Here is a 23,895-nt window from a genome sequence, read left to right on the forward strand (position 1 = left end):
TTCAAAGAGGGGGAAGGTTTATCTAGGGGAGGCACAAATGGTCTCAGGGAAAATATTTGGGGATTTGAAGGATGAATAATTATTGCCCATCTAATTAGAGATGAGGGAAAGCAGCATTCTAGGCGGGTAGAAAAGACTGCAAGGAATTCTGGGCTATAAGAGAACCTGACTCACCCAGGAAGCATTAAGAATCTTCTCAAGGAAGTAGCTTAGGGTATGGGAAGGAGGTGACAATAGAGCTGCCACTCAACTTAAGGCATTTAGATTTTATCCTGGGTAAGGCATTAAAGGATTTTGACTCTCAAGAGGTGGACATCACCAGACTTGTATGACATTGTAGGGGCAGGAGACCTGTGAGGATGCTTTTTCAATCATGGAAAATGATGGTAGTAAAATAGGGTAGTGACAACAGGAATGGAAAAAGAGGTTGATAGAGCTTAGGATGTAAAATTGACCTGATTTGTTGGCTGCTAACTCTTAGATTGGGAATCTTTGAAATGTATACTTTGACTTTTATAAAAGCCTTCTTCAGAATTCAAGACTATGACTGAAGAGTGAAAGAAAATTATGCAGTCACACATCTGGTTCCTTATAAGGATGGGGCAGGCCCTGGAGGTCTGTTTAGACCCAGGTTTTTAGTAGCCTTGATAACATCCATCGGTGTAATACAAAACATTCAGTGGCATCATTTCCTCTTTTTAATCTTCACCATAACCCCTTAAGTTAGGACATATATGTCTCTTTTTACAAATGAGAAAATGACAAAAGTTGTGGGGATAGATCATTGAATGCAAATCCTCAAAAATATAGCAGACTTGATATTTGACCTAAGGCCTGAAATAGTGCCGGCATATAGTGGGCAATTAGTAAATATTTGTTGAATAAGTGAAGAGTTTTCAGACTCCCAGGTCAGCTCACCTCTAGTTCATGAGCGATTGATCCTGGGAATCCAGAATAGGCATAAAGCATGCCCTTGCTCTACTGAACAACCTAATAATCCAGTTCAACCCAACAATTACTGGTGAAGCACATAAATGTAAATTACCATGCTTAGATGTTAAAATAACATTACATATGAAGTTCTTTACGACTAGGGAAACAAGATCCTCAAAAAATCCTGGATAGATATCAATAATAATACAGGTCCCCAAGTCTGGCAAAGATTCAGAAAGGCTTCCTGGCCCCAGATGAAAAGGAAGTGTTCACAGGGAGATGAAGGCAAGGTGGAGTTCTCCAGTAGTGGGTCTGCAATCACTCTGTCCAAGGCTGGCTTCCACTGGTCCTGTAGACTGAGGATCTATGAACTAGGTGGTTTAAGGAACCATGAAAGCTAGCCCCCAGGCACAAGTCGTGGAGGCACCTAAGGCACACAGAACACTCAGCCGGAGCCCAAAGGGCAGGAGAATACTAAGATCCCTGCACACAGCTTTCAAACCTCCTAAAAAAGGGGGTGCAAACAGTCAGTGCTACTAGTTCCCCAAAACTTAACCAGAGCACAGAGTGGTCTGGACGCAACAATTCCAAGCCCAGCGGCCAGCCACCAAATATAGGGGTGGGGTCCGCTGTGAGCCTTTACTCAGCTCCCCAGGAGCTGCGGATCGGACAACTACAGCCCTGACAGAAACAAGGGGCGACTAGGTCAGGCCGCGGACTCTAGTACAGCTTCTGTTCCGCCCGGCGTCCGGGTCTGGGGGCGGGGCTGAGGCGGGCCCGGAGGGGGCGGAGCCGCGTGACGTCCACCGGGCCGGGACGCGCGGAGGCGGCGGCGCCTCTTCCTGCTGCTGCTGCGCCCCATCCCCCCGCGGCCGGCAGGTTCCAGCCCGTACCCCGCGTCCGCGCCCGCGCCCCCGCCCCCGGGCCCCGCCATGGGCCTCACCGTGTCCGCGCTCTTTTCGCGGATCTTCGGGAAGAAGCAGATGCGGATCCTCATGGGTGAGGCAGATCGAGTGCGCGGCCCGAACCTGGGCGCCGGCCTCGGCGCAGCCCTCTCGCCCCCGCGTCCCTTCCAGCCCGGCTCACCTGGCTCTCTGACCTCGAGTCACCCACCTCCTAACCCTCCGAGGCCTCTGCTTTGAAGCGGTCCGGGTCCGCAGCGCCGCCTTCGGGGCCTGAAACCCGGAGCTGCGGGCCTGGGTGGGGTGAAGCTTCCTCCGCCCCAGCCCGGCTGCTAAAAGGGAGGATTCCGCCCTTGGAAATGACTTTTTAAAGGAGCTCGGCCTTCCTCCCATGTCCCTCACCTCCCAGTCCTGTCCCGTCCCTAGCCCACTCTGTGGGCAGCAGTTGGTGCAAGCCACCCAGATTGCCCTGAAGGCCCCGAAGGTAGAGAACAGCGCGCACCTGGAGGCGCTCCCGCTCTCCGCCCCCATCACCATCAGCTGTCCGGGCTTCTACCTTTCCCTCGTCTCTAGGGGGCTCCCTCGCTCCCGTCTCCATCTCTGTGCCCCTCTCTGTTGCAGTTGGCTTGGATGCAGCTGGCAAGACTACGATCCTGTACAAACTGAAGTTGGGGGAGATTGTCACCACCATCCCCACCATAGGTGAGCCCCAGGGTGAGGCAGGGAGGATCTGGGAGCGCTGCGGCGGGCCTTCTCCGGGTCTGCTGAGGCCCTTATCTGGAGCTGACCATGACACCAGATATTGCTACTTGAGAAGTGGGTCACCATATCTCTACATTGCCGGATGGTGAGGGAGGCAGGATGGATGTGGCCTAGCCCCGCCTCATCTGTTGACAGCCAGTCCTCTTGGGTGCTGTTTCCCTTGGCCTTGATCATTGCCTTCTGGTTTTGTAACCCTGTTGAGATCTGAGTAGTTTTTAGTGAATTCCTTCCTTTCAGGACTTTTTCTCACCCACTTCACCCCACCCCCATTATCTGCAGGCTTCAACGTGGAAACAGTGGAATATAAGAACATCTGTTTCACAGTCTGGGATGTGGGAGGCCAGGACAAGATTCGGCCTCTGTGGCGGCACTACTTCCAGAACACTCAGGTGGAGTATGGGGGGGAACTCCCCAACCCTAAAAAAGGAAAAACTATTAGGACTAGGTGAACTGAGCTTTTGGCTATAGGCAGGGTCCATAAGACAGGAAGACCCACTGCCACCCACTTTGCTAGATTAGACTCTGCTCATCCTTCAGAACTCACCTTAGTCTTGTTCTTAGGCTTAGCTACCTTAGAGACCACACTGCTTGATTTAGCTCCTTAGTATCTTTCCCTGATCCTTGCTCATCTTTTAGATAGACTTTCTCCTCTGAGATTGGATGCTGTATCCTTCACAGGGGTTTCTCTAGTTTGTGGCAGGACTTATGCAAAGTCTTAGTGGAAGTTTACCAGATGAGAAGAGCTGATGTAACTAAAGATGGGAGAAGAGAGAAAGGGCCAGATTACACAGTGTGACCCAGGAGGGAGTGATTGCTTCTCCTTCCTTTCTTCCTTCTCACCCAGGGCCTCATCTTTGTGGTGGACAGTAATGACCGGGAGCGAGTCCAGGAGTCTGCTGATGAACTCCAGAAGATGGTAGGTACCCAGAATCCTAGGAACTGAGCCCTAGGTTTGGGGACAGAACAAACTCTGTGGTGGTATGGAAGTCTGGGAATTCCCAAGTAACAGAGGCCAGAATTGTGATTTTTTTTTTCTTTGTAGATATAACATGTTGTGTCTATCTCTCTGTTGGCATAGGACAGAATTTTTTTCATGAATTTTCATGCCTTCACATCTGAGCCTAGAAGATGGTGGAAAGAGGTGGCGAAAATGGCACCTCACATTCTTGCTTTTTCCACTTGGAAATTGTGTTATTTTGCCTAGGGCAGTTTCTCAAATTAGAAGACCTTTTCTAGACTTAAGTTCAGGCATCCTCAAGTTTATTTATAGCTCTTGATCTTATGTTTAGCAGTAGACTACCATGCTACTGTGTTTTTCCAACAGAGAAGCTAGAAGGTAGAAAGTGGGGGCTTCCCAACACACCCACCAGAAGAGAACCTGTGGACCCAGTGGGGCCACCAGTTCTACCTTCTCTCTTCCCCTCCTAGCTGCAGGAGGACGAGCTACGGGATGCGGTGCTGCTGGTGTTTGCCAACAAGCAGGACATGCCCAATGCCATGCCTGTGAGCGAGCTAACTGACAAGCTGGGGCTACAGCACTTGCGCAGCCGTACGGTAAGGATCCCGCTCTGCTTACACTATACCCTGCCTCTCACAGGAGAGCTGCAGGCTGTGGCAAGGATATAATCAAGAGACCCCTTTTCTTCCCTGCTGCTAACCTCTTTCTTTCCTTCTTCCCACAGTGGTACGTCCAGGCCACCTGTGCCACCCAAGGCACAGGCCTGTATGATGGGCTGGACTGGCTGTCCCATGAGCTGTCAAAGCGTTAACTTGCCAGGGGCAGGCCCCTGCTGCCCGGAAGCTCCCGCGTGCATCCCCGGGATTAACAGACTCCCGGGCTCCTCAGGCAGTGCCCTTCCCTCCCACTCTTCCCCCCCACAGACAGGCCTCTGCTCCTGCTCCTGCCTGCATGTTCTCTCTGTCGTTGGAGCCTGGAGCCTCACTCTCTGGGCACAGAGGGGTCCACTGTCCTGCCTGCTGGGACCTGCGGAAGGGCTTCCTGGCCAAGGCCCCCTCATCCAGAGGAGGAGCAGGGATCTGGGTTTACTTTTGTTTTTTCTGTTTGGGTGTACCCTTGGGGCCAGGTTGTGGGGGTGGGGGGAAGTGAGGGCTCCGGGTGGTGCTATGATGTGGAACTGGATATTGAGTAATAAATTTGCTGTGGTTTGTACTTTGTGTTGTCTGTAACCTAGAAGCTGGATGTTGGTTCATTGGGTACAAAGAGACAATATGGGGGAGGCTCAAAGCAGCTGTGGCTGTAGGGCCAACATATATATGCATACACACACTCATCAAGCTCAGCTTCTCCATCCTTATTCTTGGACTGGAAATATATAAGTAGAGGGAATTTCATTCCTTCCCCTATTCCAAGGAATGTCAGCTTCCGATAATAGAATCTACCTTCTTGGTTCTGTAAACTACCCATCCTAGCTATACAGAGTAATAGTTTTTCACAATTGCTTTACACACAGTGAAGGGAATGTGTGTTAAAAATATTGGTCCCACTGGGTGTGGTGGTGCATGCCTATAATCCCAATGTCTCTGGAGGCTAAGGCTAGAGGATCACAAGTTCACAGCCAACCTCAGTAACTCAGTGAGACCCTGTCTCAAAACTAAAAATAAAAGGGGCTGGGGATGAGGCTCAGTGGTTAAGTGCCTCTGGGTTCAATCCCTGGTGTGTATGTGCACAAATATATATATATTTAATTTGTGTACATATATATATATGTCCCAAGGCACATTTCAGAAAATGTTTCATCAGAACTGGTCTGAGGCCCAATAATATCCATCTTTAAAATTAACTAGATGCTCTGACACTGGCCAGAATCAAATTGCCTTATTTTACAAAACACAGGTAGAGTCTAGGGGTTACATACAGTTCCTTGCTCAGCACCACTGGACTCTATACCAAGTCCCCATCTACAGGGACTCAAAACACATGTAAGGAATTGGGTTGTGGGCTGATTCTGTCCATCTTCCCTTTCGATTCCAGCAAGGCTTAGAACCCATCAACACTGCCATCATTTCTTGTTGTCTTTCTCCCATTTTTCTCCATGTATTTAGTTTCTCCAGTTTCTGGGCTAGGTTTTCTCCTTGAGTTTTGCAAGAAGTATCCCAAAGACAATTGGACAATAGAGCTTCTGTGGGGAAAGGCTGATATCCTCATGGGCAGCTCTGGCTGTCTGCCCATCCAGCTGATCTGCCTGCTAGTGCAGCTGGGAGTTGGTAAGGATGGTGCTGGGGGCTCCTCCACCCAGACCCCTTATGCTGTCCCAAGTCAGCCCTTTCAGACCAATAGGAATTATTCCATTTTCCCTGGTTGTCTATCTAGGGTTTCCTCAAACTTTCTATAAACCAACTTCTGAAGACATTTTGGCCTCATCTTCCCAAGGGCTCTAAAAGATGATGGATTTTTCTTGGGTATCTTGAACTTAAAAAAATACTTAAAACCACAAGAGAGTCAGAACACACTTTCTGGGAAGAAAGCGGTTGATTTCTATCCCATTAATGAGAAACAGGTAAAGAAACGGAAGGACATGGCTAAAGTTGCAAGTTATGGTTCTAATTCCCGGTTAGCTCAGCCTACCTCATTGCCTGGAATGACACGGGGAGGCAAATGCTAGAGGCTTTAGACCCTCCTCCTCTGGACCGTGGATTGGTGGTGCTGGGCCAGTGCCCTTTCCCCACTGTGTTGGGATAAGAGGCAACCATCACAGTCACAATGCTCCCGGGTCACAGAGGTGCCAGGCCATAGGCCAACCTCTTTTGAGAAGTTCCCTCTGGGAACATCTTCTGGTGGGTACTACAGACCTTATTCGGGGCCCTATGGCCTGTGGAACCTCACCGCTGGGGGGAAGGCTGGGCCTGTCGGAGTCATCATCTGTAGCACTAGCCTCATGGATGAAATGGAATGGACAACCAGACATCCTAAGGCAGAGGATCTAAGGGTTGGGCTCCTCAGCTGGGCAGGAACTTACCTCACTTTTGAAGCATACAAAAATACAGTCACAACTACTGCAAAGAGTTTGGGCAGAAAACAGGTAACAAGGCAAACTTTCTGAACAGCCAATCTCTGTGTGTGTGTGTGGCAGAGAGGGTGCACTCTCGACCTAATCATCTTTCCTAATCCTTGCCATTGCCTAGCCAAGACCCTTCTACACCAGGCTTCTGCTCATGGGCCTGCACTGCTCCGTCTCTTTCCCCAAGATGAAGCCTCAACCCTGGCCTGGTTGCCTTGCCCTGTTCTGCTCCCTACCCTCTATCCCAGCTCAGGGTGGTTGTGTCATCACAAAGAGAAGTGGAGAGCCCAGCTGAAGGCAGAACTGTGGGCATCCAGGGGAAGTTGGACCAGTTGGACTGTAGTGCAAGGCCTGTTTCTATTCTGGTTGTAGTTTGAAAATGGAGTATTCTAGAAGTACTTGCGGAGACTCCATTTCCATTTTAGAAAAGACTGTAGGCATCTCTGGAATGGGGGCTAGAGTGAGGCAGGAGCAAAGTATTCTACCTTATAATAAAGTTGACCACAGTGAACCAGGCAATTGCATCTTAGTGGTTTACTCTTGGAGCTGGGCATATTTATAAAAGCTCTTGCTTTTCTCCTGCCCTGTTTGGGAGGTTGCCTGTAGGGATAGAGGTTTAGTTGAGTGTGCTATCAAGGGGCAACAGTAAGGACAAAAGAAGTAAAATTTAAACCAAAGATTTTCTTATAAAATTAGGTATTGAAGGATGGAATTAAGGAAGGGAGAAAGAGGTTTACCTTTGGTTAGCTGGAGATGAGCATCTAGAACTTCTCTTTAGATCTTGAGGAACCCTATGGTGGAATGGCCCAGAGATCTTTCTATTACTATTAGTTGAGAGAGTGGAAGAGCTGACAGCAAGGAGACACCAGGGCAGACATGGAGGGGAAGGTGGTTGGTCTTGGTAAGTGCAGGGGTGATAACAAGGGTTATGGTTGTGGGATTTCTCAGTGTAGTTACTTGGCAGCACTGATTTCCCTCTTTTTGCACCATCCATGCCTCCAGACCTGGGAGCTCCTGGTTAGCAATGAACATGAGGCACAGGCTGTGATACGACTAAAGAGCTTGCAGGGTCTCTACCTTCTCTGTGAGGCAGATGGCACTGTGAGCTATGGCCGGCCAAAGAATAGCCACCATGGATGCTTCCTACTCCGTTTCCACCGGAATGGCAAGTGGACCCTCCAGTGCATAATCTCTGGTCGTTATCTGGAGTCCGATGGTGAGGATGTGTTCTGCAACTCCCAGGTCCTCTCTGCTTACCATATGTGGACCCCCCGGCCAGCCCTGCATGTCCACGTGACCCTGTACAGCCCTGTCTACCACAGCTACGCCCGGGCTGACCACACTGTGGGCCGCATCTGGGTGGATGCAGCAGTCCCCTGCCTGGAAGAATGTGGCTTCTTGTTGCACTTCCAAGATGGATGCTACCACCTGGAAACCTCTACTCACCATTTCTTGTCCCATGTAGACCGGCTGGTTGCCCAAACATCACCACAAACAGCTTTTCATATGCAAGTACGGCCTGGAGGGCTTGTGGCACTGTGCGATGGAGAAGGTGGTTCATTATATCCACATGGTGCACATATGCTCCTGGGCCTGGGCTCCAATCCCATGAAGGGCCAGGAGTGGTTCATCCTACAGCACTTCCCAACCTGGGTCAGCCTCAGGTCAAAGGCTCGGAAGTTCATTTCAGTCATCTACGGCAAGTGCGGGCTCCATGGAGCCATGGAGGGAGGAAGGACCTTCTGTTGAAAAGAGGAAATGAATCTGGGCTCTATAAGGGTGTTTTGTTTTGTTTGTTCCTTCCAGTAATGAGATTGAACCCAGGGCCTCGTTCATACTGGGCCAGCACTTTACCATTGAGCTACATCCCAACCCTTTTTAAATGAATTTTATTTTGAGATATGGTCTTACTAAGATACTTAGGTTGGCCTCAAACTTGTAGTCCCCCTTCCTCAGCCTCTTGGAGTAGCTGGGATTATAGGCATGTGCCAAGGGTTTTTGAACCCACTTATCAGGAAGATCCTGGTGTCCCAAAGGAGGTCTCTTGTGGAGTAGAAAAGGACAAAAAATCAGGGATATGGGGGTTTGGAGAAAAGTCACTTGAGTTAGACTATGGCCATGGACTATGGTCCAACATAGGTAATGGAGGTTGAGGAGGGAAAGTAGGGGAAGTTCAGCAATAGGCATGAAGGAGGAGCCAGGCTTGAGTTCTAATGACATGCACTTCCTCTACAGATGCTGAGGTGTGTGCTGCCTCTGAGCAATTGACCCCAATGTCATTGTTCCAGTTTGAATGTGACTGTGAGAACCCCATCTTGCAGCTTCGTTCAGCCAATGGCTACTACCTAGCCCAGGTAAGACTTTGGCTTTCAAAGCAAGAAACCATGAGCTCTGTGCTCTCTCTTTCTAGATACACTTCCTCCTTCTCCAAGGCAGATACCAAGATGGATAGATGAACAGTGAAGGGCCTTGCCTCATAAACATTCATTTTAACTCTCTTTTTAAAAAATCAACTTTATTGAAGCATAACTTAAATATACATCATATATATATGATGTATACTTAATGATGATATATACTATATATGTGTGTATATATATATATATACACACATATATATACATATATATAGTGTTTAATATGTAGCCTATATATTTTTATTATATGAGTTAAATACACATCCAATTTAAGTATAAAATTCAGAAGATTTTAACAAATGTATACACCCATACCACCATGCCACAAGTTACAGGATTTTTGTGGGTGTTTTTGGTACCAGGAATTGAATTTAGGGACACTCAACCACTGAACCACATCCCCAGCCCTTTTTGTATTTTATTTAGAGACAGAGTCTCACTGAATTGCTTAGTGCCTCGATGTTGCTGAAGCTGGCTTTGAACTTATGATTCCCCTGCCTCAGCCTCCTAAACCCCTGGTATTACAGGCATGCGCCACCACACCTGGCAAAGCTTCTCACTCAAGTTATAGAATATTTCTACCACCATAAAAACTCATTTCTGCCCCCTTCTAGTCTGTTTACCTCCACCTGTGACCCTCCCACACCACTGATCTGTGTTCTGCCATTATGGATTAGACTTGCCCACTCTAGAATTTCATATAAAGGAACTTAAATGGTATGTATACCTTTTTTTTTGGACAACACAAGATTATTAAGATTCACCCATGTTGTTGCACTTATCAGTAGTTCATTCCTCTTTTTTTGCTGATTAGTATTCTCTAATACTACTCATAAACATAAACATGATTTGTTTATCCATTCATTTGTTCATGAACATTTGAGTTGTTTCCAGTTTGAACTGTGATGAATAAAATTGCTATGAGATGGGGCTGGGGATGTGGCTCAAGTGGTAGCGCGCTCGCCTGGCATGCGTGCGGCCCGGGTTCGATCCTCAGCACCACATACAAACAAAGATGTTGTGTCCACCAATAACCAAAAAACATAAATATTAAAAAAACATTCAAAAAAAATTGCTATGAGAACCTGTAGACAAGTCTTTTTTGTGCCTATTTATTTATTTATTTGGGGTAAATGCCCACAGATAGAATTACTGGTTCATAAATCTGCATTTAACTTTATGAGAAAATGTCAGCCAGCACAGTGGCTGGCATAAGTCTAAAGTCCCAAAAACTTGAAGGCAAGAGGATCACAAGTTCGAAATCAGCCTCAGCAACTAAGGGAGACCCTGCCTCAAAATTTTAAAAAGGGAGGGGTTTGGAAATATAGCTCAATGGTGAAGGGGCCCATAGGTTCAATTCCTAGTACCACAAAAAAAGAGTTAGTTTTCTAAAAGTGACTATACTATTTTGCATTTTTACCAGCAATTTATGTGAGCTCTGATTGTTCCATGTTCTCACCAACACATGATATTGCCTGTCTTTTTAATTATAGCTACTCTAGAGGGTGCATAATGGCATCTATGATGGGTTTAGTTTGAGGGTACAATTACAATCAGTCATTCTTAATCAGTCATGTTTTTGTTGGCCATTTGCATATCTCCTCTGTGAGGTGGCTGTTCAAATCTTTTACCCATTCATTGCTGGAATAATGCCAAGTTGGAAGGGGTCTTTATAAGTTCTAAATTTAAGCCTTTTGTCAAATATATGTATTATAAATATTTTCTCCCAATCTATGGCTTTTCTTTTCGTGTACTTAATTAATGGTCTTTTAGAAGCAAGTTTTTAATTTCAATGAAGTCAAGTTTGTTAATTTTTAAATATTTACTGCCTTTTTTTTTGGTAGCAAGAAATCATTGCCTGCTCCAAAGTTACAAAGGATTTCTCTAAATTTTTCTTCTAGATGTTTTATAGTTTAACTCTCTTTTATGTCTATGATCCATTTCAAAATGATTTTAGAGTCAGGGCCAAGATTTATTTTTCTCCATATGATATTCTGGTCCCTCTTTTTATGCTGTGGTCTGAGATACAATACAGGCTAGGGGAAGTGGAAGAGCTCAGGTCACAACATGCCTTCCAGAAGGATTTGAAAGCATAAAGCATGCTCTGGGGTAGGATGTGCAAAGAGGTCCAGGAATAAAAATATGGGAAGAAAACTGAAATTGTAGGTCCTTCATTGTGGTTCCTTTTCTCTGGTATCTAGCGGCGCCACAAGTCAGTGATGGCTGATGGGCATCCAATGGAGTCTGATACCTTCTTCCGTGTACACTGGAATTGTGGCAAGATTATCCTGCAGTCTTCCAATGGGCGCTTTTTGACTACTGCTGCCAATGGCCTGCTGATGGCCAGTGCTACCATTCCAAGTGAGCTAAGCAGCCTTACTGCCAGGTTATTTCAAGCCAGGGGTACTTTATCAAGGAGCTAAAATGTGACTTTTTTTTTTTTTTAAGGCATTGGAAGCACTGGAGTTGGGTCATAAGATTTAGGTCTACATAACCACTCAGTCACTGAATTTTTGTTACCTCTTGAGCAAGTCACCAGTTTGAGCCTCAGTTTTATCATCTGTAAAAATGAACATGATATCTACTCTGCTGCCTCATAGGGTTGTCATAAGCATTAGATAGATTAACAAATCCCTAAGGAAGGAAGAATATTCAACTTTCTTGGGCTCCACACTGTGTTAGGTGCTCTCATAAAACATTGTACAAGTGCCCTAACATAAGACAAAAGAGGTGTTCACTAAATGTTAAGATAGTAACAATAGCCTCCTTCAGTTAGCGTTCCCTTCCTGCTTCCATCTTAGAAAACATTTAGAGACATCCCAACTAGATTTCTCCTCCCTGTTTCTTTCAGGTCCAAATGAGGAGCTGGGGATTCGATTTGCCAACCGCCCTTTCCTTGTTTTGCGAGGTCGGTATGGGTATGTGGGTTCCTCATCAGAGCATGACCTCATACAGTGCAATATGGATGAACCTGACTGCATTCACCTTCTGCCCTGCCGTCAGGGCATCTACCACTTCCAGGGTGGGTGGTTGCTTTTCCCCACTCCAAGGTTCAAATCCAGCCCCTGCTTTAGCCCTAGCCCAGATTTAAGGACAGCCACTTAGGCCTTCTCATCATTCATCGGAAAGGGGAAAACCAAGCCAGGCACAGTGGCACATGTCTGTAATCCCAACAAATTGGGAGGCAAGAGAATTCCAAGTTCAAGGCCAGCCTCAGCAACTTAGGGTGGCCCTAAGTAACTTAATGAGACCCTTTCTCAAAATGAAGAATAAAAAGGGCTGGGGATATAGCTCAGTGGTAAAGTGTCCCTGGATTCAATCCCTGGCACCAAGGAAAAAAGAAAGAAAGAAAAGGGAAAACTGAGTTTTTGTTTGTTTTCACACTTCAAGACTCCAGAGTGGGTTGGCAGACCAGGAACCTGTTGACCTTCCTGCATTTCTGTAGAAGGACTTGCCAACCCAGGCAGGGGAGGGTAGCATGCCTCCAGGAAGCCCCCTCAGAGGCTACACTGCTGGAGGACTCCCCTCCAAACAACCCACCGACCTGAGCTCTTCCCTCCCCAGCACAGGGTGGATCCTTCTGGTCAATAACATCCTTTGGCTCCTTCCGCCCTTGGGGAAAGTTTGCCCTCAACTTCTGCATAGAACTTCATGGAAGCAACTTGCTCACAGTGCTGGCACCCAATGGCTTTTACATTCGAGCCGACCGAAGTGGCACCCTAATGGCAGACAGCGAAGATGTTACCAAAGAGTGTATCTGGGAATTTTAGGTAAGGGGAGAGTAGGTAAGGACTTGGGACTAGGGGAGCAGAGTGGGGAGGCGGATGGGGACATGTGTAATGGAGACACCAAAATGCACTACTGGGCTGACTTCTGTCCAAGATTTGATTAACTTCCGACATATTCCAAATCCATGCCATTCCTTATGGACTTCTAAACATGGATTATCTAGAGAGGAGAGAAGAAATCATATCTCGATTATGCCATACTGAAGTGTGCTTCCAAGCAAAACTGGAGGGAACAGAGTGAGATGTGCTTGCCTACTTCTCCTATATAAGATGCAGAATTTGCCTTATTTGGGAGATAAATGAGTGACTTTTAAGGATGTGTGAAGGTGGAAAAAAAAAAGATATGCTTTTTATTCTATGCACTTTTTATCCCTATCCCATGGATCCCTGGCTCTCCAATATTTATCTCTTGCCTTGATCCTCCTTGGCAACTATAATTCATCTCTCTCCTGAAAGAACCAAAGTTAAGTCCACTTCACCCTGCCAGTCCCTCAAATTCAGGATAGCTGAAATCAGTTCCCCAGCCTCCTTTCCTAAAATGATTCTCTTCTACCATCTTGTTTTCTTTCCTGTCATCTTAGGCACTGCCAAAACCCCAGATGCTCAGGCTCAAGACTCTCTCTGCCTTGCTCCTTTGGCCCCTTCATCAAACTCTGACAATTCTTGAGAACTTTCTTAGCAATGCCTCTTGAGTGCTTGCTGCTTCAGAATGACCCTGGCAGTCCCAGGTTTTTCATCAAAAGCCTGCCTTGTTCCCATCGCTCCTCAGCAGCACTCCCTGCTCCCAGATCCATCCCCACCCAACTCTTCTTTCTTAAAGTGCAGCTTCCCTTTTACTGTTTTTCCTTTACAACAATCCAGGGTGCCTTGTTGTCCTTTATCCTGAACCTTCACAATCAGTCTCACTTTCCTGGCTTGGAAAGTCACAGGATATTGTAGAAAGCACTTTGGTTTTGCCATCAGACAGACCTTGAATCAAGAGCTAATAAGCTTGTAAGCTAGCTCTGTGACTTCAGGGAAATTACTTTCACATTTTTAGGTCTCCCATGTTCCCTATAAAATGGGAACTACTACACCAGAAGTATTAGGAAGGTTAAATATCAGTCCGCATCTAAATATGGACCCTGAGTATGTATTCAATCTTTCCCATTTTCTGCCAGTTTTCTACACAAACTCTTTACTATGGCCAAAATGAGAAAAATAAAATGAAATCCCATCCGGCTTCAGCTTTCTTAACTATTTCATGAAGAGTTTATTGAACTTAAAAATTTCAGGATTCTTCCAAGCCTGACATTCTAATAGACAGTGTACTGTAGTGGTCATTTCTAGTCTCAGACCTGGACTGTAATTAGGTTTTTTATCAATTAAACTTTGTTGCTTGATTTTAGGCAAATGAACTTCTCAAAGCCTGTTTCTTGTGGGTGAAATAGGAACCTAATATTGACTTGGTAGGATAGTTATGAAGATTGCACGAGAGAATGAATGCAAAATGCTTGGTGAAAGTTGGCACCTAGCACACCCTCATTCTATCAAACTCTCTGATCCAATTCAAATTCTTAATAAACTAGGGCCAGGGGTGTAGCTCAATGGTAAAGCACACATATAACATTCTTGAGGGCTTGGTATCTAACCCAGCAACAAAAGAAAACAAAACAAAATCAACAAAAGACAAATTCTTAGTAAATTATTTTTCTTGTTGACTTTGGTATTCCTCTGAACTTCTATGGGAGGTGTTTTGTTTTGTTTTTTTCCCCCCACCACTAAAAAAAAAAAAAAAAAAAAAAAAAATCCTGCCTTTTCCTGTAAGTAAACTTCACATGTGTCTGGTGTTTATCTCTCTTGAAGGATGGGGCAAATCATTTTATTTCCTCTTCCCCCCCTAGGATCTTACCCAATAGTCTCCTAAAAGCTAGAAATGACTGTAAATGACAGATAACTAAAAATGTTTGTTTCTTGTTCCCTCCCAGGCCAACAGGATGCCACCTGCCAAACTCCAAATCCTCCAGAAAAATACTACTGCACTAAACAGAACAGGAACCCCAGAGTCAAGATCCGAGAGAAGAATATCTGTTACACAACTTTTCCTACCCAGTTTAGCAAAACACCTGTTTTGAGCAACAATACATCACAACAGGCCACCGAAAAAAATCCTTGTGTGCATCTGACTCTGAAGAGAGTAGGGGGTAGGGCTGAGGGTAGAGACTGAGTCTCCAGGCTGCTGTAAGTTCCATTAAGGAGAAAAGGAGACCAAATGGTAAAGTTCTTCCACTCATCCTCTTTATCACTACCCAGAACCACTAATCTTTTCCTAGTGGTCCCACGAGGATCCAATCTTGCCCTGAAGGATTCAGAAATAAGATATGACTTTAAATGTGCTTTTTGTTCAGAACAAATGAAGAATTGTTAATCCTATGGGCATAGGGTAATGGTAATAACACTTTACACCTGTATGGCCCACAGTCTAGCCTCCCTCTTCCGAAGTTCAACAGATTTCCCTGCCCTATCATTATCTTTGATCCAGTGAAGTGGACCCCACCGTACTTCCTCTACCATTTCTCACCCTTTACAGGGAGCTGAAGTTCTTTGACCAAGGTCCCATGCCTAATGACAAAAGAGCTTACCTCTAACTCAAATTTTCTGACCCTGATGTTTGCTATTCTTTCCAGCAAAGCACCATTTCTAAAAATATCCTTCATTCCTGCTCTGTCTTTATAGTTTGGGCCTTTATCTACCTAATAATTACCCTATTAATGTTTTTTCTATTGACACAGACTCAAACACATTTATTTAGAAAGCAATATGTTTATCACTATCATAAAGCAAAAAAATCCAAATGGCTTGCCATAAGTAGAAAGTTGACTATAAAAATAAATACAATGAAAACAAAATGTTATTATCAAATCCCAGTTAGATTCCCCCTCCCCACCCAAGACTCCCTTTTCTCCTTAAAAGGGAATTTAACAACTGTTAAAGAGGTGCTAAATGAATCAAAATGGAATTTTTGATGCAATTAGACTTGAAAAGAAGTTGAAAAGGGAACGTTTTCTCAACTTCTAACTCGCTGTTATTTAAAGCAGTGGCCACACAACTCCTAAAATATTTCTACACATCAGCAGTGATGCCTGTCTTCCACTTTGGGAAAATTGCCCCATAACATAATACATGTCTGATTTTTAAGTCTCTTGAGAAGACTAAAACCAGAATATGAGAGAGATTCAGTTTGGATAGAAGAAAATTACCTAACTCTGTAAGTATATTTCTCCTCAAGAAACTTCAAGAGAATTTGCGAGGTACAGTGGCACACTCCTGTAATCCCAGCTATGTGGAAGGCCGAGGCAGCAGGATGGCAAGTTCAGGACTGGCCAGGGCAACTTAGGAAACCTTGTCTCAAAATGAAAAATGAAAGGGCTGGGGGAATAGCTACTGGTAGAGTGCCCATGGGTTCAATCCCTAGTTCCACAAAAGTGAAAAAAAAAGTTTTAAAAATTTAATAAGTGAAGGTTGAAAATGCCAAACTAAAGCATCTACTTTCCTGGAGAGCACTAAGCACAGGACCCTGTGGGGCATAAGGAACATGCCTGTAGTTAGAGCACTTGGGAGGCTTGAGGAGGTTCACTTGAGCCCAGGAGTTTGAGATCAGCCTAGGCAACCCAGTGAGACCCTGCCTAAAAAAATGTCCTATCTAGCTGGGCATAGTGACCAACTGTGTAATCCCAGTTGCTTGGGAGGCTGAGGTAGGAGGATCACAATTTCAAAGCCAGCCTTGGCAACTTAGTGAGATTCTAAGCAGTTCAGTAAGACTCTGCCTCTAAATAAAACATAAAACGGGCTAGGGATGTGGCTCAGTGATTAAGCCCCTGGGTTCAGTCCCCAGTACCAAAAAAAAAAAAAAAAAAAAAAAAAAAAGTCCTAATAAAGAGATAGAACCTCAGAAATCATCTAATGCGGAATCTCTTCCTCAGCATTCCATAAATACATACATATGCTCAGATGCACAGGCGTGTGTGCACAGGGATATACATGTATACACACACACACACACACACACACACACACACACAATCTTATACCCAGTTTCTCATAAGTGGTCATTGGTCTTTTGCCTAAAGGAGTCATAGGGACTCAGCTGAGGCAACTTCTTCATTGCAGATGTCCATCCTGTGCTGTGCAGATTGTCACCCCATAAAATCCTATTTCCCTGGGCAGTTCTGTCCAGCAGGACCACCCACTTGAAAGTAGAGAAGGCAGGCAGTGACAGGGTGTGCTCTATTATGCTGAAAAGTGCATTCTTGAACTGTTATCCTATAGAACCTTCTGTACTACTGGAAATGCTTTATAATCTTTTCTGTCCAGTATTATAACCATGAGCCACATGTGGCATTTGAGATGTGGGTAGTGAGAGTAAGAAGCTGAATTGTTCAGTTTATTTGATGTGAATGACATTTAAGTGGCTACATGTTGTTGGTCACTAATTACTGAAAAGCATAGCTTTGGGTTATTTGTTAATAAAAAGATCTCTTGAGTGACAACTTCTGGATCAGTACTTGTCCAAGGTGGGAGTAAACAAATATGACTCCACTCCCCCATTCCCAACCCTCTTGGCACTATTACTATTTATCTTCTGACCTTCAAAAGGGAAAGAATTTGGAGATATGAGCTCATTCATCTTTCTGAATATCCCCTTCTTCACCTTCTTTTCTCTGTTTTCCTCCCTTTCCCCACATCCCAAGATTCCACAGGAAGGATCTAGAGCTTTCTCTGCAGGGGGACAGACTTGAGAAAATTCAGAACTTACTGCCAAGAAGAACCAATCAAACATGCCCTTGAGCATGTATAAATGGAAAATCAGGATATGAAAAATGCCATTTCTACTCTATTTGCCATGATGACAAAAATACACATGCATTAGGGAATCAATGTCTATTTTTAAAAATATATTTATTTTTTATTTGTAGTTGGACACAATACCTTTATTTTATTTTTTTATGTGGTGCTGAGGATAAATCCAGGGCCTTGCACGTGCTAGGCGAGCACTCTACTACTGAGCCACAACCCCAGCCCCCTCAATGTCTATTTTTCAAACCAAGGAATTATAATAAATTTTCTTAGGTGAGAATATGGTATTGTGGTTATTAAGAAAAGTTCCTTATTTTTTTGAGATGCTTGCTGGAAGACTTAGGAATAAAATGCCAGGATATATCAATGTATGAATATGTACACATATATATGTAGACTTTTTTGGGGGGGTACTGGGGATTGAACCCAGGTGTGCTTAACCAGTGAACCACATCCCCAGCCCTTTTTTATATTTAATTAATTAATTGTTATTATTTTTTGTGTTTGGTGCTGGGGATTGAACTCAGGGCCTTGTGCATGCGAGGCAAGCACTCTACCAACTGAGCTATATCCCCAGCCCTATATTTTATTTTGAGACAGCATCTTGCTGAGTTGCTTAGGGCTTTGCTAAGTTGCTAAGGCTGGCTTTGAACTTGCAATGCTCCTATATCACCCTCCTGAGCTGTTGGGATTACAGAAGTGCCCCACATGCCCAGTTTATATGTAGATCTTTGATTAGCCAAACACATAGATAGATAAATAGATAAGTGGATACATACATACATACATACATACATTCATGTGGAAACATCCATGGAGTAGATAACATATATAGATATGTAGACAAATACATTGATTGGATACATACATATAAACACTGGATAGGTAGGTAGATAGGTAGGCATAATTGTTAAATATTGGGGTGGGCATATTGGTGCTCACAGGGAAAACAATGCAACAAGAAATACTGCTAATTTAAAATGTGTTTTTATTACTGCCAAGTGGAGGCCTCTTAAGGCCAGTGTGAGTAGTGGGTGGGTGCTGCCTCTCCAGCTCCTCCAATCACATGATGCGCAGGAGGGGCAGTGAGGCAGGGCCAGGCAAGGTCCACACAGGATGGGGGAGCCACAGGAAGGAGGAAGGCACAGCAATCTGTGTAGGCAAGATGGTAAGGACAATGGGCAAGATGGCATTAAATCCTGCCCCATCTTCACATTCTGGGTCTCTTGCCTAATTTCAAGTTTTATTGTAGCAGAGGGTCAGGCCAGACCAGAGCCTTAAGGCCACCAAGACTGGTGATGGGGACAGCAGAAGGATGGACAAGGAAGTAAGGAATCAGGGAATGTAGCTGAGGGGGCAAGTAGCCTGCAGGACAAAGAAAGGGGGCTTGAGTTAACTGCTTGCCATCCTCTCCTCAAAATCACTGAGTGGGAAGGGCTGACACATCCATTCCCTACCCTGAATATATTCACTCAAATCCCAATCCCACTTCCCTTCACCCACTGTAGCTCTCAGTGCTACTATAGATTCAGGGGTACTAGTGTCCCCAACTTTGTGAATCATGCAAGGAAAGCTATATGTTGTCCCTAACTGGATATCCTTCAATGGCCCTACCTGGAGATCCATGCCTTCTTGTGGGTCTAGGAGTCAATCAGCCCTCCTATACCTTGCAGGATTGAGGCCTGGCTTCAATTCTTACCCCAGCAGGGCTGGAGACAGGCTTGGAGAGGAGTGTCACTCAGACACCTGTCTGGTGCTGCCTGCAAACTCAGCTGAGACCAGGAGGGACCCGGTGGTTCCAGGGCTGGAAGAGCTGCTGTGGGCATACTGCCAGGGGACTGCTAGAAAAAGCCAAAGGTGACCCTCAGCTGCCAATGAGGCTTAATGTTTCAAAGGCCTGGGATCCCAGGACCCCCTTTCCCACAGGCTTTGTCCTGCACATCTCCAGAGGGTGCCATTCACATAGTAGATTAGGGAACAGCACTATCTGTAAGTGTGCACAGTGAGGGCTGTGGGGAGCTGTAGGTCCCAGTTCAGGCCTTCACTAGATCTGGGAGAGGCAGTGAGCCCTTCAGTCTTTCCAGTTGACAAACTCCCCTCTCTTCCCAAGTACCTGTGCAGAGATGATCCATGGGGACACCCTTGGTACAGTCAGATCCTGAGAAGCACCTACAAGGTGGGAGTGGATCCACTCAGAGGGAGGGATTGGTTGGGAGCAGAGGGAGTATGGTGAAAGATGGGGATTCAATGCAGGGGTTCCAGGAAAGGCAGCAACTTCTTGCAGGGATGGGAGGAGATGGATGTCACAACTGTGAACTGCCTTTCTTTAGAAAGATAGACTAAATCCCAGGGATGGTTCTGGGAACAGTGCAGCCCTTAAGAGTAGGGACTATGTATGCCCAGCATCCAGCAAAGAGCCTGGTACATGGAAAGTACTGTGTAAATGCTGGCTGGCTGGCTGGATGGATGGATGGATGGATGGATGGATGGGAGGGACTGATGGATGTATAGATGGATATGCACAGAAATCACCTGGCAGTTGCATTTCCCACTTCAGCTTCTCTTGCCGGCGCCATTTGGCTCTTCTGTTAGAAAACCAGACCTGAGGGGAAAATGGGGACCATGTTACTGGCTGTTCTCTCTGCCACCTGGCACCTACTGCTGTCACCTGAGGCACCTGGCACCTGGCCTGGACTCAGAATGCAGAACTTTCTTTGATCCTGATATGTCCTTCCTCCCTATTCTGACCTTTGCTGTCTGTTCCCTTCTTCAACTCAAAGGCTTGGGCAGGAAAGAGAGAACAATCAGAGAACAAGGAGGGCTTCATCTCTGATTTTTGCTCCAAACAAGCTTATTCCCACCTTCTTGCCCACTTCTCTACCTCACCAGAATCCATAGCTCTGGCTAGTACTGGAGTCTCTACTGTACTCTGGCCAGTACCGACTCTTCTCCCCTGTGGTTGGTTCACTCAGTATGACATAACTCACCCTCACCGTGTCCGCAGGCAAAGAGGTGGCAGCAGCCAGTTTTCCACGGGCCACTGAATCAGGATACTGCCCACGCTGGAACTCTGCAGAGATGGAGGCTCACACAGCAAGGGCACAGGGAGGAAGCAAGACGTGGCCTCACTCCCCACCTGATATAAAACTAAACTACCTTCCCAAGAAGGAGCTACCTGCAGCCTGAACTTCTTAGCCTTTGGCCACAGGTCTCAAGGCTGCTGCCCCCATGTCACACCAAGGACCCTCTGCCCCTCCATCCACTGTAGCCCAATACCTTTCTCCAATGCCTCTGCTTGGCCTGGGGAGAAGATAGTTCGATTCCGGTGGGTGGTCCCTGAGGTGGGACCTTGGGGATGCTCAGAGCCATGATGTGGAATGGAAAGAGCTGGTGCCAAGACAGCTGCAAAGGAGGACAATGTTTCGAGATGGTCTGTGTTGGGGTTCCTGAGTCCCTGGCACTGCAGCTAGGTGACAGCATGGGTACAAGAGGAGAGCCAAGCTGGTAAAGCATTCAATTACTTGGGGATTATTTCAGGGGCCCTTGATGGGAAGTGTACTCAATATATTGTTGTGTTTGGGGAAAATAGCAGAAGATATGGTCCCCATTTGCACAATCCCATAGAACATGAGGATACCCTGAGAAGCTACATATAAGGCAGAAGGAGGGTGTAGAAGACCCAGTCCTGCTTCTTCCTCAGCAGATCCTGTGAACCTACAAGCCTGGGGACCTACATTTCATTCCATGACCTGCCAGCAACAGACTGATGACCTCTGGTATGTCACCCCACTTCTCTGAACTTCAAGTTTTTTCTGCCAAGAGAGAATAAAGCTCTTTACCAGGCCCTCCTTATTGGGTTGTTGGGAGGGTGATCCATAAAAGAATGAGAGCTGGGTGCGGTGGCACATGCCTGTAATTCTAGCAGCTTGGGAGGCTGAGGCAGGAGGATTGCAAGTTCAAACCAACCTCAGCAACTTAGCAAACCCCTAAGCAACTTAGCAAGACCCTGTCTCAAAATAAAACACAAAAAGGGCTGGGGATGTGGCTCAGTGGTTAAGTGCCCCTAGGTTCAATCCCTAATACCAAAAAAAAAAAAAAAAAAAAAAAAAGTTGAGAATAAGAATGGTTGGGGCACAGAGCGGGAGCTGAGGCAGGAGGATCACAGGTTCAAAGCCAGCCTCAGCAAAAGTGAGGTGCTAAACAACTCAGTGAGACCTTGTTTCTAAATAAAATACAAAATAGGGCTGGGGATGTGGCTCAGTAGTTGAGTGCCTCTGAGTTCAATCCCCAGTATAAAACACACACAAACACACACACACACACACACACACACACACACACACAGTGTTTTAAGAGCCATAAAATACTGAGGTTTTGGTTCTGATTATCCCTGAGGGGCAACTCCAAATCTACCTGATGACCTGAGCTGTGGCCAGTGCAGTCCTTGGTTTTCCTGTAGCACCCTTAGGACTCGATTGATGGAGGAGACCTGGAAGTGTTGGGGTGTTGAGTGAGGAGATAATGTACAGACCCAGGACTGTATCTCCACCCACACCTCATTCCCAAGGGCAGCTTCCTCTCTCTCCCCATGCTTTTGTCTCATCTCTCTCGCAAACCATCACTTTTCAAAAGAGCAAGTTATGGGTCAGAATATGCAAGTACCCCACCCCCAGCTTGGGATTGAGTTGCCAATAAAAAGGGATCTTGAGCTCCCTGAACAAAAGCCTATTTGCCAGCCCCAGTGCAGGGATGGGGGTCACTTACACTGGGAGTCTTGTCCTGCGTGCAAAGCCCTTCAGCACAAAGCTGACGTTGGATCTCCCAAGCAAAGAGAGCTGGATACTGGTCTTTAAGCTGGGCAATTCGAGCCACCACAGGGGGTGTGGCCAGACGTGGCTTGCTTCCCCCAATACCCTTGGGCTCCAAGATACCTGTGCGGTAGTAACGCCCTAGAATCTTGCTCACACAGCCATTTGATACCTGAATCAGGTGAAAAGCAAGGATAACTAAGACATGATGGGCAGAAGGAGGGTGAGTGACCCTGGGATGGAAGGAGGCTACAAGGCAAAGCAAGACTTACTGGACCAGATTTGAGAGTCCTGCATTTTTTAGGAACACACTTATGTTCCTAAAGCTCCCCTTACCAATCAAAAGGGTCTTAGAGGAGGTAGCCCAAGCCCAAAGACCCTCAGAGTCTGTAACAACTTCAGACTCTTGTCTTCAGAGGGGCTTTCTCTCACTAATTCATGCCTCACCATTGGGTGAAGGTTCTGGCATTACCTTAAGGCTCCGTGAGATATCGCAGGGTCGCATACCACTGACTGCTAGCTGCACGATCTGCTGCCGGGTGTCCAGAGGCAGGGGCCGACCATTCACAAAAAGTCCCCCCAGCTGATTCATGCTGCTGATCCCTGGGCATGAGAAGGAAGCACCCATACATTTCCTCTTCCCACCTTGGCAGAGAGTCTCTCAGATCCCTCCTGCCTGTCTTGCCACCATAGAGTAAGTCTGGTCCCAGGAGACTTCTCCTCTCCTGATCCCAGGGACCTCAAAACATGCCACTCTTCTTGGGAGCTGGCTCATGGGTGAATCTTTGCTCTTTGACCAAATCTTAACTCAGGAGAATCTTGTACTGACTCTCCTGGGCTAAGCAAAGCAGGGTAGAACAGAGAGAGACTGACTGGAAAAAAAACTTCTTCCAGAACATTGGCCAAGGGCAAATGAAATCATCTTGATGAAAGCAAAGTCCTGAACTACTCCTCTGTCTCTGAACTTCCTCCTCCCCATTCTTCTCATTTTTTTTAAAGTTGTAGATGGACACAATACATTTATTTTATTTTATTTATTTTTATGTGGTGCTGAGGATCGAATCCAGTGCCTCACACATGGGACGAGTGTTCTGTCACTGAGCTACAACCCCAGCCCCATTCTTCCAATTTCTCTCAGGCTTCTTACCATCCTGCTGCATGCTCCAGGCTGACCCTCCCTGCAGGAGGACAGGAAGCCAACTTGGAAGATTGGGGAGTCCTTCTGGGAGCTTCTATTCCTATTTTGAGGCTGGGTCTGCAATAATAGGGGGTTATCTGGATAAGGTCTTTTTGAAATTTTGCTTGAAATGGTTTGGGATGTAATGTTTTGTGATAGAAGGTCAAGTTTCAAAAATTTGCCTGTAGGTTGACTCAAATCATAGCATTAGAATTCTCTTTACTTAGCCAGGCATGGTGGCACACACCTGTAA

The 23,895-nt window shown here is 45.9% G+C and overlaps 3 protein-coding genes across 5 annotated transcripts; 2 read left to right on the plus strand and 1 right to left on the minus strand.

The window, feature by feature from the left end:
• Positions 1-1,740: 1,740 nt before the first annotated feature.
• On the plus strand, positions 1,741-4,772 carry Arf5 (ARF GTPase 5). The gene is made up of 6 exons (XM_026411669.2): positions 1,741-1,932; positions 2,457-2,537; positions 2,877-2,986; positions 3,442-3,513; positions 4,026-4,151; positions 4,280-4,772. Exons 1-6 carry the CDS (start codon positions 1,866-1,868, stop codon positions 4,364-4,366), a joined length of 543 nt encoding a protein of 180 aa, XP_026267454.1. The 5' UTR covers positions 1,741-1,865; the 3' UTR covers positions 4,367-4,772.
• A 1,721-nt stretch (positions 4,773-6,493) lies between these two features.
• Positions 6,494-12,803, plus strand: Fscn3 (fascin actin-bundling protein 3). Its single transcript, XM_026411686.2, has 6 exons — positions 6,494-6,637; positions 7,619-8,315; positions 8,852-8,970; positions 11,235-11,394; positions 11,885-12,055; positions 12,598-12,803. Exons 1-6 carry the CDS (start codon positions 6,494-6,496, stop codon positions 12,801-12,803), a joined length of 1,497 nt encoding a protein of 498 aa, XP_026267471.1.
• A 5,866-nt stretch (positions 12,804-18,669) lies between these two features.
• Positions 18,670-23,625, minus strand: Pax4 (paired box 4). Of its 3 annotated transcripts, none has more exons than XM_026411691.2 (10): positions 23,613-23,625; positions 22,938-23,068; positions 22,422-22,637; positions 22,071-22,146; positions 20,934-21,059; positions 20,645-20,727; positions 20,190-20,259; positions 19,771-19,787; positions 19,357-19,498; positions 18,670-18,809 (listed from the first exon to the last, which is right to left on the minus strand). In XM_026411691.2, exons 1-10 carry the CDS (start codon positions 23,623-23,625, stop codon positions 18,670-18,672), a joined length of 1,014 nt encoding a protein of 337 aa, XP_026267476.2. The 3 variants fall into 3 exon arrangements, with proteins under 3 accessions (XP_026267476.2, XP_026267474.2, XP_026267475.2); XM_026411689.2 differs by having other exon boundaries at positions 19,771-19,826; XM_026411690.2 differs by lacking the exon at positions 19,771-19,787 and having other exon boundaries at positions 20,155-20,259.
• Positions 23,626-23,895: the final 270 nt, after the last annotated feature.

This window comes from Urocitellus parryii, chromosome 3, assembly GCF_045843805.1.
Source record: "Urocitellus parryii isolate mUroPar1 chromosome 3, mUroPar1.hap1, whole genome shotgun sequence".
Lineage (NCBI taxonomy): Eukaryota > Metazoa > Chordata > Mammalia > Rodentia > Sciuridae > Urocitellus > Urocitellus parryii.